Source organism: Embiotoca jacksoni, unplaced genomic scaffold, assembly GCF_022577435.1.
Source record: "Embiotoca jacksoni isolate LCO1_2020_lvr unplaced genomic scaffold, fEmbJac1.0.p SCAF_37, whole genome shotgun sequence".
NCBI lineage: Eukaryota > Metazoa > Chordata > Actinopteri > Embiotocidae > Embiotoca > Embiotoca jacksoni.
The window spans coordinates 1,331,557-1,348,457 of NW_027185389.1; the positions used below are offsets into that span (position 1 = coordinate 1,331,557).

The 16,901-nt window shown below is 40.9% G+C and overlaps 2 protein-coding genes across 2 annotated transcripts; both read left to right on the plus strand.

Moving 5' to 3' along the window:
* Window positions 1-252: 252 nt before the first annotated feature.
* On the plus strand, window positions 253-8,738 carry abcb9 (ATP-binding cassette, sub-family B (MDR/TAP), member 9). Its single transcript, XM_069166171.1, has 11 exons — window positions 253-1,647; window positions 1,769-1,883; window positions 2,849-2,979; window positions 3,096-3,301; window positions 4,047-4,244; window positions 4,342-4,470; window positions 4,593-4,781; window positions 5,458-5,631; window positions 6,521-6,680; window positions 7,555-7,691; window positions 7,800-8,738. Exons 1-11 carry the CDS (start codon window positions 978-980, stop codon window positions 8,142-8,144), a joined length of 2,454 nt encoding a protein of 817 aa, XP_069022272.1. The 5' UTR covers window positions 253-977; the 3' UTR covers window positions 8,145-8,738.
* A 728-nt stretch (window positions 8,739-9,466) lies between these two features.
* Window positions 9,467-15,597, plus strand: vps37ba (VPS37B subunit of ESCRT-I a; the record flags this gene model as incomplete). Its single annotated transcript, XM_069166238.1, is given in 2 exon segments — window positions 9,467-9,725; window positions 15,426-15,597. Coding segments are annotated over 2 exon segments (277 nt in total), but the record flags the coding sequence as incomplete, so codon positions are not given.
* Between the last annotated feature and the right edge of the window lie 1,304 nt (window positions 15,598-16,901).

A 16,901-nucleotide genomic window follows, 5' to 3' on the forward strand; every position in this document is an offset into this window, starting at 1 on the left:
TGCAATTTGATGCCAAAAAAAAAAGTTTATTTGTCTTGTTTCCAGTTTTATTTATTTATTTTTTTTTTAAACATTTTTCTTGTTTAAAAGAATTCAACAAAGTATTGCGATGAAAAGTACATTTTGTGGAGGATCACTGATCGATTTTTTTTTTTTTTAACATTATTTTGGGGCTTTTCTTAACCCGTAGCTCTTGAACACTTTAAAAAAAAAAAAAAAAAAAAAAGTTTATAATATTATTGGGCGTATTGGGCCGGTCACTTCCGCTACAGCTGTAAATGCGTCCGAGAAGCTAAAAAAAAAAAAAAAAAAGAGGTATCACTCTGTCCCCTTTTTTCTGCGCGTTAAAAACCACTGCGGATGTCGGGTTCTCTATTTAACCGTTAGTGTCAGTCCTCTGTGATATTCACGATCTTTGATACCTACGCGTGCACTTGACGGATCTCGATTCATTTTCTTAACTTTGAGACGTGAACGTCTCGTAGCCGGTGCGATATTTACGCGACTGTGTGTTTTTAATAATAATAACAATAATAATAATAAACGGAGACAGCTTTGCAGCGCGTTATGAGACATCCCCGGGGACGCCAGGCTGGACAGTAAGAGACTATAAACCGACATTTATTCGTAACCTGACGCCACCTTTGCTAAAAGCTAATTCATACAGCTAGTTTACAATGTAGTCTAAAACACGTCAGGTTAATTTTACGACCTTCTGGGTAATCATTTACGACGTGGTGATACGTCACATTTTAGTAGGACTACTTTATTTATTTTATTTATTTTCACCCTGTGTGGCTACGAGCCGCAGAAGACCGGAAGTTGGTTATTTACAAAAATAAAAGCGCAAAGAAATTCTAATAACCGCTTAAAAGTTTTATTTTGAAAGGGCAAATTCAGAGGGGGGGGGGGGGCACTTTAAGAAACTGTAAATACTGATCTTGAAGTCCATTAAAAGCTCTCCTCTGACACTGAACATGGGCTCCGGGGTGGCGGTGAGCTGCGCCGTGTTGTTCGTCCTCCTGGATGTGGTCGTCACCACCGTCCTGTACGCGCGCGGATCTCACTGGACCGTATTCACGAACGAGGCCCTGGACTTCAGCATCGCCCGGTGTGCGCTGGACCTGTGGGGGACCGTGCTGCTGCGGGCCGCCCTCCTGCTGGGGGCCTCCGCCGGGGTGTCGCGGAACAAGGCGGACGGCCCGCCGAGGGTCGCCAAGGTCACCGCCCTCGTCCTCCTCGTCTGCCTGGTCGTCATCACCTACACGCTGGCCAAGCTGCTGATGCTGTCCGAGCTGGAGCCCCTGACCCACCAGCCCTGGTTTCTGAGCCTCGTGTGCTGGACCTGCGTCTCCTCTCTGGGCGTCGTGGAGCTCTGGAGGCGGCTCGGAGAGAAGTCCAGCTCAGGTAGTGGAGGAGGAGGTGGAAGGGGCTCCGAGGACACGGAGAAGCTGGTGGAGACAGCTGCTGAGGAGGAGGAGGAGGAGGAGGAGGTGGGAGGGGACAGAAAGAAGAAGAAGAAGGAGGAGGAAGAGGAGGAGGAGAAGAGCAGCTCCGGGGCGACGCTGGGACGCCTGCTGACCTACTGCAAGAAGGATGGTGAGCTGCTGTCGGTGGCCGTCCTCTTCCTCCTCATCTCTGCAGTGTGTGAGTGTCACACAAACACAAACACAAACAAAACAGCAAATCCTCCCAATTTAAACGAGCTAAATCTTACCCTGATGTCTTTGCCTTATCGTTTTTTTGTTTTTGTTTTTGGTACCTCCAGGTGAAGCCTTCATACCGTACTACTACGGGAAGGCCATCGACAGCATCGTGGTTCACCAGAGCATGGAGCACTTCGCCAAACCTGTGATCACGCTGGCCGTTCTGGCCTTCGCCAGGTGAGCATCTTTCATACCGGATCCATATTCGGATCGATACGTAATCGTTTATTGTTTTTCTTCATTTCAACGTTTTTTTTCCACAAACATCGTACCGCAGTTTGGGAATCGCTGTTGTGTAGTTGAAGGGAAAAGGAATTATTTTTCTATGTTAAAAAAAAAAAAAATCAAAGTGCAAAACATCTAAAAAAAAAAAAAAAAAAATTCCTTATTAATAGAAAATATTCAAAGAATTCAGAAAGCATGTTCAGCAATTCAATTTTAGTTTCCAAATTTCCACTAAAATAGTTTACAGTGTTTTCTCAGACCGCTTAAACTACAATTTTGCTGAGCGATTATTCTGAAATTTGATGAAAAGTTGATTTTGTCTTGATTTCCAAACTTATTTCAATATTTTTCTGTTCTGTAAGAGTTTAACAAAGTATTGCGATTAAAAATGTTCTGGGTAAAGGTCTAAAAAAAAAATATATTGCCGAGTCATCGCCGTAGCGGTTGCTAGGTAACAGCTTCTGAGCCTTAATTTGAAAATTCTCTTGCGTAGCCAAGAATGGCGACCGTTTAGTGTAGAAACGCTCCAACATCCAAACTCCCGAACTATTTAGTACGCTAGAAAAAGATGTAGTACGTCCCGATTGTAAACGCACAATATGCAACGGTAGATACTTTTTAAGGGAAGCTGCAGTGCGTACTAAAAAGTAAAAAGAAAAAGAATGCAGTTTTGGTTTTTTTTGCACCGTTTTGAATGCATCATCCTGGTACTTTGTAGTTCATTGCATGTTTCTGTACTTTTACACTGTGAAGTACGCTTATCTTCTCTCCTCCTCTGTGTGCAATCCGATTAAAGGTACAAAACTGACGTGCTTTTTATTGAATACGTGTCAGTTTCCTGTCACGTGTCGCACCGTAAAACTTCCCCCGACGGCCCTTTTATTTTTTTTCCTCTCTCTCTCTCTTTTTCCGCTCAGCTCCATCGCGATGGGCGTGCGAGGAGGCGTCTTCACCCTGACGTTCGCCAGACTGAACCTGCGTCTCAGGAACCACCTCTTCAGGACTCTGATGAGGCAGGAAATCGGCTTTTTTGACGAAAACCACACGGGTAACCGGCCTGGAAACGCACCCCTGAGTCGCTCCCCGCCCGCTCCGTCAGCTTATTTTCAGATTTTGTATTTTGTATTCCCCCCCCCCCCCCCCCCCCCCCCCCCGACATCGCAGGAGACATCCTATCGCGTCTGTCGGCCGACACCACGCAGGTGAGCGACCTCATCTCCCAGAACATCAACGTCTTCCTGCGGAGCGTCATCAAGGGCGCCGGCTTCTTCCTCTTCATGTTCGGGATGTCCTGGAAGCTCACCACGGTGACCGTCATGGGGTTCCCGTTCATCGCGCTCGTCTCCAAGCTTTACGGCGAATACTACAAAGTAAAGCGGATTTTGTTTCCGTGTCGATCGTTAATTGTTGGAGCTACTAATACCGGGAAACCTCGCTCGGCTTTAGGTTGTTGTGGAATGTAAAGACGGCATTCAAATAGACAGTGAAGAATAATACAACTTAAAGATTTAATAATTATAATAGTAAACTTTGAGTTTTACAGCAAGACAATTACATTACAGATATAAAGGAACATTTAATGATATTGGGGAAAAAAATGCTTAAAAACAGCTAAAATGCATGAAGACAAAACATGAATAAAGTAGAATGAAATGAATAATACAAGATTCAGTTGCATTCAAAACTTTATTAGTTATTTTTAGGCAAGCGTGTTTACGCAGCGCATTTCAACAACGAGGCAATTTTAAAACTGCTTCACACAAAAAAACATTAAAAGCATCGAGACGTCAAGCAAAAGAAAAAGACGTTTAAAAACATGAAAATAAAAGATAACAAAAACGGGCTAAAATAGGTTCAAATTCAGAGCTGAAAAACAAATGAATGCCTGATAATTATTGGAGTTTTCGGTGTTCAGGAGGAGCATTTTATTTTTTATCTATTTTGACCGCAGGTCAAATAAATCTTCTTGCTCCTTTGTTTGATCGTAGAATTTTTTATTTTTTTTGTGTCTGTTTTGTAAAATAAAATTTCCCGGCAGAAAAAAAAAAAAATCATGAAATTTGATTTTAAAACAAATAAAGTTTTGTATTTATTTTACCGATAATTCTCTTTTAGAAACTGACCAAAGAGGTGCAGACGACTCTGGCGGAGGCCAATAAGGTCGCGGAGGAAACCATCTCGGCGATGAGGACGGTGCGGAGCTTCGCCAACGAGGGCAGCGAGGCGGACTCCTACTACGCCAAACTGTTGGTCATGTTCCAGATCAACAAGAAACAAGCGCTGGCCTACGCCTGCTACGTTTGGTCCAGCTGTGTAGGTGCCCGGCGTTAAAAACGCGTTTCGCTTTTGATCCGTGTTATTCATCGATATTAAATTCCCGCGCGAATCGATTTGTGATTTGTGACGTCAGATCTCGGAGCTCGCCCTGGAGCTCGCCGTGCTCTACTACGGCGGCCACCTCGTCGTTACCGGGCAGATGAGCAGCGGCGCCTTGATTTCTTTCTTCATATACATGCTGGAGCTCGGAGAAAGTCTCGAGGTACGACGTCTTGTTTTTATTTATTTATTTATAATTTATTTTGTAATTTATTTTTTTTTTCTCACCGTCTTACGACGTGAAAAAAAACACGGCGTTCTGGTTTTTTTTTCCCGTCTCTCCAGGACATCGCGTCGGTGTACACGGGCCTCATGCAGGGAGTCGGAGCTGCCGAGAAGGTTTTCGAGTACCTGGACAGGAAACCCAAACACCCGGCGGACGGCACCGAGGCGCCGGAGACGTGCAGCGGCCTGGTGGAGTTTAAGGACGTCACGTTCGCTTACCCGACGCGGCCCGAGACCGACATCCTCAAGGTTGTTTTTTGTAGCTCTTTTTTTTTTTTTCTGAGATCAAGTTCCCACAATCCTGTATAACTATTCTTAAAAAATACAGACCTAATATTTCAACATCTGTCTTCTTCTAAAAGCAGTTAAAGCGGATGTTAAACGGTTGAGACGCATTTCCTGGTTTTAAATAGCAGCCGGTTTGAACATTTGCTTCAATCACTCAGCTCCTCTCTGTTCACTCATTTCCTGTCTTTCTCTCTCTGTATCTGTCCAACAAAGGCAAACATCCAAAAATATATCTTTAAAAAAAACAACTATACTGTATAAAGTTGTGCGTCATCAGCGTACAGGTTCACATTTTTCGTCACGTTAAGGGACGTATTTACAGATGGTTTCAAATAATATCCGATATTAGTGACAAAATAAAATATCTGCTGCCAATCGGCCTTAAAGCCGTTGTTTAACGAGTGAAAAATCTTGTCTTAATTTTTATTTTACTTTTTCGGTTTGAAGAAAATCTCTTAACTGAAGAAAGTCTGGAAATGTCTTCAAGAAACTTAAAGAAGTCCAGCTGCCTTTGGATAAAACTTAACGATGACCCGGACGACCGAGAACCTTCACAGACGCTTTCTTAACTAGTTCTTGTTTTATTTTTATATATATATATATATATATACATATTTTTTGTTTGTTTTTATATCAGGGGGTGTCGTTCACCGTGCGGCCCGGAGCGGTCACCGCCCTGGTGGGACCTTCAGGCAGCGGGAAGAGCTCCTGCGTGAGTTTGCTGGAAAACTTCTACCTTCCCCAGCAGGGACAAGTGCTGCTGGACGGGAAACCCGTTCACACCTTGCGGCACGACTACCTCCACTCCAAGGTGGGTCGACCTTGACTTTTTTTTTTTTTTTTTTAATCTGTTTTTATTCTCTTCAGGAAATCGCGCCAATTAACGCAAACTCAAGCAAATCTCCGTGATATTTGTGGGAGCTTGCAGTTTTGCAAAACTTCCTGTGATTTTTTTTTTTTTTTTCAAAGTAAAACACTCAATAAAAGCTCCTCTGAAAGAAGTTCTAACCTCCCGAACAGGAAAAAGTATGATTGCTAGGAAAGCATTCATATTTTATAGGTTTTATTTACGGTCTGTAGTTAATATACAATTTTTTTTCCTTGCAACATAAGTCCTATTTCTTGTCAGGGACTCAATGGGAACTCGTCCCAAGTTGTAAACAGTACGTCTCAATTATAACTGTTTACAAAAGTTTCGAAATGTTTTTATTGACCTAAAATAACAGTTTCGATCCAAAAACTATTAAGTCGGTGTCTCCAGGAAATCGCGATAATTAAACGCAAACTCAAGCAATATTTGTGGGAGCTTGTAGTTTTGCAAAACTTCCTGTGATTTTTTTTTTTTTCAAAATAAAACACTCAAAAGAAGCTCTTCTGAAGGAAGTTCGAAGCTCCCGATTAAGCTCCGCCCCTCCATGAAACGCAGAGATCAGAGGACAGAAACACAGCAGAGACTCTGCGTGTGAACTGCAGACGGAGGGAATGTGATGTGAAACGTTCATATGCGGACAGACAGAAAATACAGACAAGTAATTAATAAACATAGTTTTTACTTTCTATAACGGATGCGAGCTTCATCGATTGAAAACATTAAGAAACGCGTACAGGGAAAACAAAAAAAAACACGCACATGCTGTTGAATTTAAGCTGCTGTCGGTCTTTCCCCGCACCGAGCCGCTGTGTTGCTGTGCGACCTGCAGGTGGCGCTGGTGGGTCAGGAGCCGGCGCTGTTTGCCCGGACGGCGGAGGAGAACATCACCTACGGCCTGACGGACGTCCCCGCCGAGGACGTGATGCGGGCCGCCACCAAGGCCAACGCCCACGACTTCATCAGCGCCCTGCCCAAAGGCTACGACACCAGTACGTATTTTAAAACTGCTCGTTCTTAGGTCGGGTTGTTTGTGTGCTTTGATTGGTCGTTAAAAAAATAATCCATTTTTTAAATTTTTATTTTTAATTTAAGCTTTTAGGTCAGTGAATAATATTTTACACTTTTGGGACCATATCCCATCGAGCCTGAATTATTTTAGTCTTCTTGCAACACAAGTCCTATTTCCTGTCAGGGAGTCAATGGGAACTCGTCCCAAGTTGTAAACAGTACGTCTCAATTATAACCGTGTTTAGAAAAGTTTCTAAATGTTTTTATTGAGCTAAAATAACAGTTTTGATCCAAAACTATAAGTCGGTGTCTCCAGGAAATCGCGATAATTAAAGCAAACTCAAGCAATATTTGGGGGAGCTTTCAGTTTTGCAAAACTTCCTGTGATTTTTCAAAATAAAACACACTCAATAGAAGCTCTTCTTTACGGCATATAGTCGCCTTTCCAAACACAACTCGCTTTATTAACAAAAAGAAAACAAAAAACAGAAGTGACAGGGTTTGTATGAAATGTTCTTTTCACAGAAATATAAATGTAAAATGTGTTTTATACACACTTCAAGTTGTAAGAAATTGCACTTTGTTTTTGTGCATACAGTCGGCCAACGTGTTAAATTACTATTATTTAAAAAGCATTTAAAGCTCTTATTTTGACATCAGATGAAGTCTTTCTACTTTGAGCCCAAAAGTTCTTTAAAATACTTTAAAATATAGATTATATATATTAAAAAAAAAAAAAAAAAAAAAAAAAAAAAAATGCTGACTTTGTCAAAATGCTCCTCGCCGTCTTCTGCGCTTCATAAAGATGCCGATGAAACTATTTTGCACCTTCTGTGTTTTTGTTTTTCTCTTCAGGTGTCGGAGAAAAGGGCACGCAGCTGTCAGGAGGGCAGAAACAACGCGTCGCCATAGCGAGAGCTCTCATCCGCAACCCGCGTGTTCTGATCCTGGACGAGGCGACGAGCGCTCTGGACGCGGAGAGTGAACACATCGTGAGTAAAAAAAAAAAAAAAAAAGTGATATTTTACTACAACGGTGAGTAATCGGAGAAGGCGTCGTTTATTTATTTTTTAATTTACACTTTTTTTTCTGCTCTGCAGGTCCAGCAGGCTCTGAGCAACGCCATGCGGGAGCACACGGTGCTGGTGATCGCCCACCGGCTCAGCACGGTGGAGAAGGCGGACGACATCATCGTCATCGACCGGGGCCGCGTGGCCGAGCGGGGCCCCCACGCTCAGCTGATGGCCGCCGGCGGCCTCTACAGCAAGCTGGTGCAGCGGCAGGTCCCGGGCCTGGAGACGGGGGCGGAGGAACTCCACCGCGCCGAAGACCTCCGCAGGAAGTTGGACGGAGGAGGCGGTGGCGGTGGAGGAGGGCGGCGGCGGCAGAGGAGACGGAGCGGCGACAGCAGCGGCAGCGAGTCAGAGTTCAACGTGCGCTACTGAGAGCGGCTGGAAACAAGACTGCTGGATGTTTTTAAGTAGCTTTAATATTGTGACAAGAATTTAAAAAAAAAAAAAAATCACCGAAAAAACACTCCAGGATGTGGATATCTTTTTTTTTTTTAATTATTATTTTTTAAATGCAATCTGATTAAATTAGCACGTCTACTTTTAGGACACAAAGTAGAGTCGAATGTATGAAAAAGGAAAAAAAAAAAAGCACTTCGAGGTGCAACTTGAATGAGTGGCTGAATAATCAGGCCGCTAGCTGCTGTTTTAGCTTGAAGAGACTCTGTTGCTGCTGATGTATATATTTTTTTTTTAATTAATTTATTTTTTAATACTTCATCATGATGCATAGATTATGGGTTTTATTCAAGTTTTCTCAGGATTTAATTTTCACATTTCTACACGGTGGCCGGTTCGGAAATCATCATCATTGTTTTTAATAGCAATAATACAAAGAAAAGACTGGTGCCTTTAGCGTGTGGCGTTCAAGGAGATCTGTAATTGTCAGTGATGATGATAAATCGATTTTATAGCACTACAGATATGTAATTTAAATGTACTGCAAATGAAGAATATATGCAATGAATACTGTAAAAAAAAAAAAATATATATATATATTTATATATATATCTATAGATATATATATATCTATAGATATATGATTAAAAATGATTTTAAAAAATTGATGTATTTTTTTACTTTTACCAAAGAAAAGGCTCTGAATACTTCATTTTAGTTAGAGACACGTCCACAGGACACTTGGCTTTATCTTAACCGTCTTAAAAATGCTAATAATAAACTTTATTTGCGTAGCACCTTTCATACAAGAAATGCAGCGCGAAGTGCTTCACGGCAAGAAAATTACATGCAATGTTTCACAAAAAAACATAAAAAAAACCATTTAATGATATAGAGTTAAAATATAAAATAAGCAATATCAAGTGCGAGAGAAACTAATTAAAGTCTAACGTAAAGAGATAGGTTTTCATCTTTCTTTTTAAAAGTATTGGCTGAGATAGCTTCCCTTGATATCTAACATTTATCATATCTTGCCGGTAACCTCCATCAAATAAATGCTCAGCGAACATGATCAAAAATTAAAAAGCAAAAATGTTGTGGCCATAACAGCGAGATAACATGGTGAAATAAAAATAAAACAGTCCTTATTATTGTTTTACAATTCTAATAAATTCCTTATTTTGTGCGAAATGTCATTACACACTATACCACCGATGTGGTTGGTGTGTGTGTGTGTGTCATATTTCCCGACAGGCCCGTGAACGCAGCACCGGGGCCTCGCATTACTTCCCTCGACTTCCTGTTCAGCTCAGTCAGCTGTCACAATCTGAGAGGGCGAGAAGAGGCACCGACGCGCGAGGAGAGAAACACACACACACACACACACACCAAAAGAAAACACACGCACACACACACACACACACACACACACACACACACCCGGAGCTGAAAATGTCCAGTTTCTCCAACAAGTTCAACGGCTACACGATGACTCAGCTCAACGAGATCCTGGAGGACGACGACAAACTCTCGAAAATGGTTCAGGAGATGGACGAGGTACGTTGTTTGTTTGTTTGTTTTTTAGCCGTTGACTCTTTTTCTCGGTCACCGAGGAGGATTTGATCTTTTTGGTTTTTGTTCCCGTCTCCTTCCTCGAGCCCTTTTGTTGTTGCTTTCCCACACACGCACACGCGCGCGCGCGCACGCACGCACACGCACGCGGTTCAGGAGCGGAAACGCTCGCCTCGAATACCGGCTGGTTGTTTAACCATAAATAATGCTTTTTGTCAACCGGAGTTAAAAATGAAAAATAAAAAAAATCGCTAACCTCGGACGCAGCTTTGTCTTCAAGTTGTTGTTTTTTTTTTACCACTCGAAGGATTCCCGGTTTGCGACATCGTTTCTTTCCAACCTCCCCCATTAAAAAAAAAAAAAGAGAAACCTCGACTTCCCCAGACAACAAGAAGCTCGTCTGTGTTCCCTGATATGTGCGAACAATAAAACGTTTTAGTCATCTTTCATAATGTTGAGTCATTATCCAGCGGAAAAGACGTGTTGTTTTTTAAATCGGTGGCCTCGCTTCGACACTTCGCACCAAAGTCCACTCATAAATACGCCAATTTAAGGATGATGCGTTTACTGGCGCGGACAGACACGCAAGGAAAACGGTACTTGTCTTTATTATTGTTATAATCTGTTCGGCAGCTCGTACGTCATTATAACAACCTCGCTTTGTTGTGATGTGAAGATGAAAGCTAAATGAACTGGATTTCCTTTCAGCCTTCAGTAAACGTGATTTAAAAATCTGCATGTTTTGTGCGACCAAGTTGGCAAAGTAGCCAGAAACTGACACCTGCAACGATTAGTCGATTAATTAATTAGTTGATCGATAGGAAAGGACGAGTGATTAATCGCTTCTAAATCCGGTTTTTATTTTAGTGTAAAAAAAAAAAAAAGAAGCTAAAATTCTGCCTTTTTTTTTAATTTTTAATTTTATTTTTATTTCGAAAATAACTGACAGATAAATCCACAACAAACATAATTATATTGCAGCCCTACATTATTTACCGGCTCACAGCCGTCAGTGGTTCATACAACATGCTTAAAATGCCATATTGTAGAATAAATATAAATGCCAGACTTCCTTATCGACCAATAAATACGACTTATATGGAGCTGCATGAGGCGTGTACAGTAATGTGAGCCAGCTGGCAGCCTAACATTAACTGACACTTTAGCTCATATCTGTGTTGACTTTCCTCCAGCAGCACAAGGACTCAGCAAATCCCCGCCCAGAAAATTAACATGTACCTGCTTCTCATTGAATCCTTAAGTCTTCTTTTTTTTAATTTTAATTTAATTTAATTTAATTTTTTTTTAACCAGATGATTAGAAACCAAGCAGCCTGGATTTTTTTTTAATTTTTTTTTTTAACCACAGACAGATATTTGGCTTCTCAAGAGAGGCAGATTAGCATTTTACGCAGGATTGTGTGCTTCTGGTTACTTCCCATGCTGCTGCTGCTGTGTCCCAAATAGTTTCCTCCAGTGTGGGCTTTTAATCTACCTTAATGTCCCCCTGCTGAATCAGCCCCGCTGCTGGAAAAACTTTCCCACCGTGCACCTCCTCATCTCTCACTTTTGTGTTTTTTCTTTAACCAGTCAAGTGTAAAATCTTGAAGCTTTTCACACCACCTCCTCCTCCTCCTCCTCCTCCTCCTCCTCCTCCTCTTCTTCTTCTTCCTCCTTTAGCCGAGACCTGGTCTGTAATTTAAAAAAAACATTAAACACACATTATCAGGACTGAGCAATTCTTTTTTTCTCCGTCTGTTGTCATGGCGCTGGGGCTTTTGTTTTTTTCTCTCTCTTACTCCAGCAAATCTAATTTAAGCTCATTTTTGCGTAAGAGTGAGGGGGAAAAAAAACATGATAAGGGGAAGAAATAAAAGGCCCTCCATTCACAAAGCATAAGGAGCTACTGCGTGAGCTACTGTACGTCAAATCGATCATAGCAGGAAGAAGAAAATATGTTGTGGTTTTATTATCCGATGAAAGCTTCGCTGCCAGTCGGCCGCTTGTTGCTGTTGTTGTTGTTTGTTCTTTTGATCCACACCCTGTTCGATTGTCTCCACGGTTTAATTGTTCTCGTCTCGTAGGTAGCCGAGAGGGAGGGACTCGTTTCCCTGCAATGACTCTGCAGTTCAAGTTAAGATTGTGAGAAAGAAAGAAAGAAAGAAAGAAAAGGTTGAGGACAAATCAGCAGAGCCGAAGGTGGACATGTCTGGGAAATGTTTTTTTTGTTGTTGTCTTCTTTCTTTTAACAAAACAAAAGGGCAGGTGGGTGTCATGAGGCATCGAGTGGGAACCTGAGAAGTTATACAGCTGTATAGTGCACGGACACCCCCCCCCCCCCCTCCTGATGCTTTGCTCTGGGAAATAATCTAGTCCCACTTTGAATAATGCAAAACAGCGCTCTCGAGAATTTGTTTGGTTTCATTGCCACGTTTTTTTTTCCACATGACTGGAGCTTTAAAAAGATAAATATGTCGTACCCGTTGATTCATTAACCGAGACTTCGGCCCGAGGCAAGAACCTGTTCAAGCTAAAGCTTCAGTGATATATATATATATATATATATTATTATTTATTTATTTATTTTATTTTTTTGTTAGGATCCAGTTTTCATGATGTTTTGGCTCCTTTTAAAGGTCCTATGTCGTTCAAAATCAGATTTTTAATTTATTTTATATATATATATATGTATATATACATATGTATATATAGCAGCTTTAGGTGCTCTATAAATACTGCGAAAGTGTCAAAACGCTCGGCACATGAAGAAACACGTTCAGTTTGTGACATCACAAACTCGGCTTCCTCGAGTTTGTGATGTCACAGTCTCACTCTTACGTCATATGTCCCAAGATCCCTCTGTCTAACTGAGAGAAAGAAAGAAAAAAAAAACAGTTCGGTCATTTCGTCGTGTTGCTCGACAAAAGAGGCAAAACAAAAAACAAAAAAACTGTCGGAAAAGAGTCGGCCAATCAGAAGAGAGCGTCTCTGACGTCGACTCACCTTGAAGAGACAGGTGCAAAAACAACTCGGTTCTCCGGAGAAAAAACTAAAAGCTTTAAGAGAGATTTATAACTATACAGAGATGTTTTTTTAATACTTAGATTGACATCACACAACGTGGCACAAATCCTTGACATTTTTTTTTCTATTATTAATTGATAGTAATTTACTTTTATATAAATATAATGGCGAAGAATCGTGACCAGTTGATTCAGTTGTTGCTGAATGTTAAATGGGGTGAAATGAAACCACAAGTGAGAAAAAAATAAAAACTTGCATTTATTTGCTGATAGATTTATATAGTTTTAACATGGATATCCAGAAGTTATACACCCAAAAGTATGTTATAAGTACAGAGACATTTTCCAAATCTGTTTATTATTATTTATAACATTGTACATTTAAAAACTTCACCTCTCCGTTCGTCTCTCGCTTCCTGCACAGATGTTTTTTTTTTGTTTTGTGTTTTTTTGTTTAATATGTGGCTGTGGTTGTGGTTACACATAAAAAAAACAAAAGAAGAAAAGAGGAAACCACTGAATACGAAATGTGCTTTCAGTTTTGACAGTTTCTTGGCGTTGCCACGGCCGATCCGAATCTGGTTGTAGGTTTTTTTTTTTTGGATCTGTCACACCGTCTCTCCAAAAAGATTCGGGTCTGTAGGTCCTTCCAGACGAGCTCTTAACCTACATTTCCTGTGATTATTTCCAGCCTTTGTGGCGAGAGAGCGAAACGACGGAGAGCGTTTTTTTTTTTTTACCCTCCCCAAGCAAACAATTATATGTTCGCTTTGACGGAACAAGCCTGCAGTTATAAAACGGCTATTTAAAGGTCCGCTTCTTTTGAATGGGACAAAGTCCGACTCGGCGGAAAACGGAGGAGGCCGGTCAATTTAAGATGCAAAGTTTCATGGTAGCGGACGCATTTAGCAGCTTCTCCTGCATGTATGTTTGTTTTGAGGTTGTTTTTTTTTTGAAGTTTTTCTGTAATCGTGACCTCGCCGTTTGTGTATTTTTAGATTTTTTTTGTTTTTTTTTGTTTCCCCCTCATCTTTGTTCTCGCCCGGTGACGTTCGCGCACAAACAGAAATGTGATGTGAGAAAAATGAGTCATTTGAGAAGCAGCGGTGAGAGTTTGTCTTTTTTTTTCTTTTCAATCCACCGCCGTTCAACACGTTGTCGGGTTTGAAGAAAAAACAAAAAACTAGTCATAATGATGTCTGTCTGCATTATCTTAGTTTAGTTTTTTTTTAAATTTTTAAATAACCTTAAATGTGGATTGTGGGGTTTGAAAGATGTGGTCCAACTCCGGCCATGTTGTCATATCCAGATTGATTTTTTTCGTAGCTTCCGAGTCTAAAAAAAGTATTCTGCAATACCGCTGACGGCCACTAGGGGTTATTTTTCTTGTTGTTTTTTTAAGTTATTATGTTGTCAGCTAAACTTCTTAGCAGTTTTCCTGGCGGTCCATCTGGAAATATTCCCGTCATTTATTAGCTTCAAAAAGTGGCTATAGGTGGGCGGGGCTTAGTGTCCTTGTGGGAAGGGGGGGGTTCCAATCAGATGGACTCAGATCCACCGCTGGCTCCCCCCCCCCCCCAGCTCGTCCAAATATGGTCACTTCCGGCTCCAAAACCGCTCCGAGCTAGCAAAGACGGGAACGGCCGAAAGAGTCAACCTCGAAGGCAGTTTACCAACCCAGCGTGTAGCTGTGTCGTTACCACGGCAACCCACGCAGACGGGCCCGAGCCCAAATCCGATCCACTCGCTTGCAAATATTACAGTGCGGACGGTCTGTCCTGAAGACCTGATTTGAGAAACAAATTAGATGTTTACCTGCAGTCTTTGACTGCTTTTATTTCAACTGTTGTGTTTTAAATCTGTGTTGTTGTTTGTTTTTTGTCGATTACCCACAACCCCGCGGGAGTTCGACACTTTTAACTGTGCCGAAATGACGTCTTATTTATAATTTGAAGCACCGAATCACGTGACTTAAGTGTAAAGTAAGATGGAAAAAAATGCCTCGTCGGTCTTGTTCTGTTTTTTTATTTTTTAAAATTTTTTTATTAACCTCTTTTTAAGGCTTCGTGTTTTGGTCCTCCAGCCGACATGCAGCTTTTCCACAGACGTGTCAACGAGTCTCACCGCTTCCCCGTAATCAAATCACACGCCGCTGCCGCCCGGTAATGAAGCGGTGAAACTCTTCAGGATAAATTGTGGGTTTTTTAATGGATGAATAAGACGGGTTTAATACTGTATTCATGCCGAAGAGGTAATTAATTGAATACATAGTTAGAAGCATCTTAATATGAAGATGGATTATGCGAGTAGATATCATGTTTTGACGTACCTGAATGTACATTCACATATTGAAGAAGAGCAGCAGTCTCGACGATAAAGTTACTTTTACTGAGGTTTTTTGTTGTTGTTGTTTTTTTTGGTCGTGGAAATCACAACGGAAAGAAAAGGTGCCGATTTCCAACAGTTCTTTCAGCAGCTTGTCTTTTTCTAACGATGTGAAGAAGTTTGTGGGAGTTGTGTGTGAAAACCCGGCAGTTTGTGCGATGATGATGATGATTCACAGTTAATAACCTCTACAGTAACTTTTTTTTTTTTTTTTTCCCTCCTAAGCAAACAATCTGTATTAATTGTCCGCTGTCTTTTTTTCTTTTTTTTTTTTCCAGATGCAGGAGGTCCAGCAGAGCAAGGAGAGGACGCTGGTGAACAACCGGACCCTGGCCGAGCAGAACCTCACCCTGCAGCCCCGACTGGAGCGCCTGAAGGAGCAGCTCACCAAGCGCTACGGCAGCCTGCAGGAGAGCTTCGAGTCCTACCAGCTCCGCAAGTCCACCCTCGGTAGGACGCGCAGGAACGTTTGTGGTCGATCGCGGGCGGCCTGAATTTTTAATGGCGCCTCGGCCTCCTTACGAAATTTATCCGTGAAGTCATCGAGAGCTGATACTTGAACAATCAAACGTGGGGCAGCGGGTGTAGTGTGTGTGTATATATACACACAAGTGTGTATATATACATACACGCCAAATCCCAACCAGGTTTTTTTTAACTCTTAATTACAGCCTCTGCATGCTTTTATTTTGAAAATACATCGGGATCGTATATGGTTTTTAAACACTTCCTGTGCCCACGTGATAATAACACATCGAACTGTATTGTTTTTAATTGGATCCCTGGTTGCAAGTCTTTCCAGGGCACAACAACAACAAACAAACAAACAAACAAACAAATAAATTGGAATCGAACCGTGTCAACAAAGACAGAAAAGACAAACCGCAAAACTCAGAAAATAAGTTACGAAGTAGAAAATCGAGAGGAATTAAAATTGTCACGCAGCGGCTAAAAACAGAAAATGGAAAACAATCGAATAAACAATAAATACAATAATATCTTTGTGAGATTCAACACATTTGAAGTCCTAATTGACAAAGAAAATGTAAATTAAAAAAAAATATATATATTGTCATGTGTAAACGGAAAACGACAGTAAAACCTGAATTCAATTGTTATCTTGATTATTTGAGACCAACAGTTGAGAAACGTGGACAGAAGACGACGACCGGGACTTTTTATGACGACCTTTGACCTCCTCGGCCTGCTGGATACGACACCATGAGATAAAAACCTTTCCATAAGGCTTTGATGACGTATCAATAAAATAAAATGGGATTAACTATTGTTTTTTATTATCTATGAATTAGTTCCCGATGTTAATGATTAAAATCAATGACTTCCCCAGTCGATTAAAAACATCAGCTAACAGTGAAAAATGTCACTAGTTTCTCCTCTTGGAGCCGCGACGATCAGGAGTTTAGTTAATCAGTCAAATTGACAGAAATATAAAAAAAATAAAATAAAAAAAAAAAGTTTGTTACACAAAATGAGCAAAATCGATTTATTTCTCTAATAAACAAACTTATTGATTCATTTTAAGAAAGTTACTGACAGCTTAGCAATAAAAAAAAAATACGGTCGGTTTTATTATTTTTAATGAATTAATTATATCGTACGAGCGAGATAAGAAGCGGATCTTCAAATCAGAGAAGCTACGACAAATGTTTTTTATTTTGCTTGTAAAAAAAAAAAAATTACTTGAGAAAATGAGTGGATTCGTTCTCATGCGGTCGAAAACGAGTAGAAGAACT

Coding starts and splice junctions, on each gene's coding strand:
- abcb9 (XM_069166171.1), top strand. CDS start 978: ATGGGCTCCGGGGTGGCGGTGAGCTGCGCCGTGTTGTTCGTCCTCCTG. Junction 3,302..4,046: donor TTTACGGCGAATACTACAAA/GTAAAGCGGATT, acceptor ATTCTCTTTTAG/AAACTGACCAAAGAGGTGCA. Junction 6,681..7,554: donor GCCCAAAGGCTACGACACCA/GTACGTATTTTA, acceptor TTTTCTCTTCAG/GTGTCGGAGAAAAGGGCACG.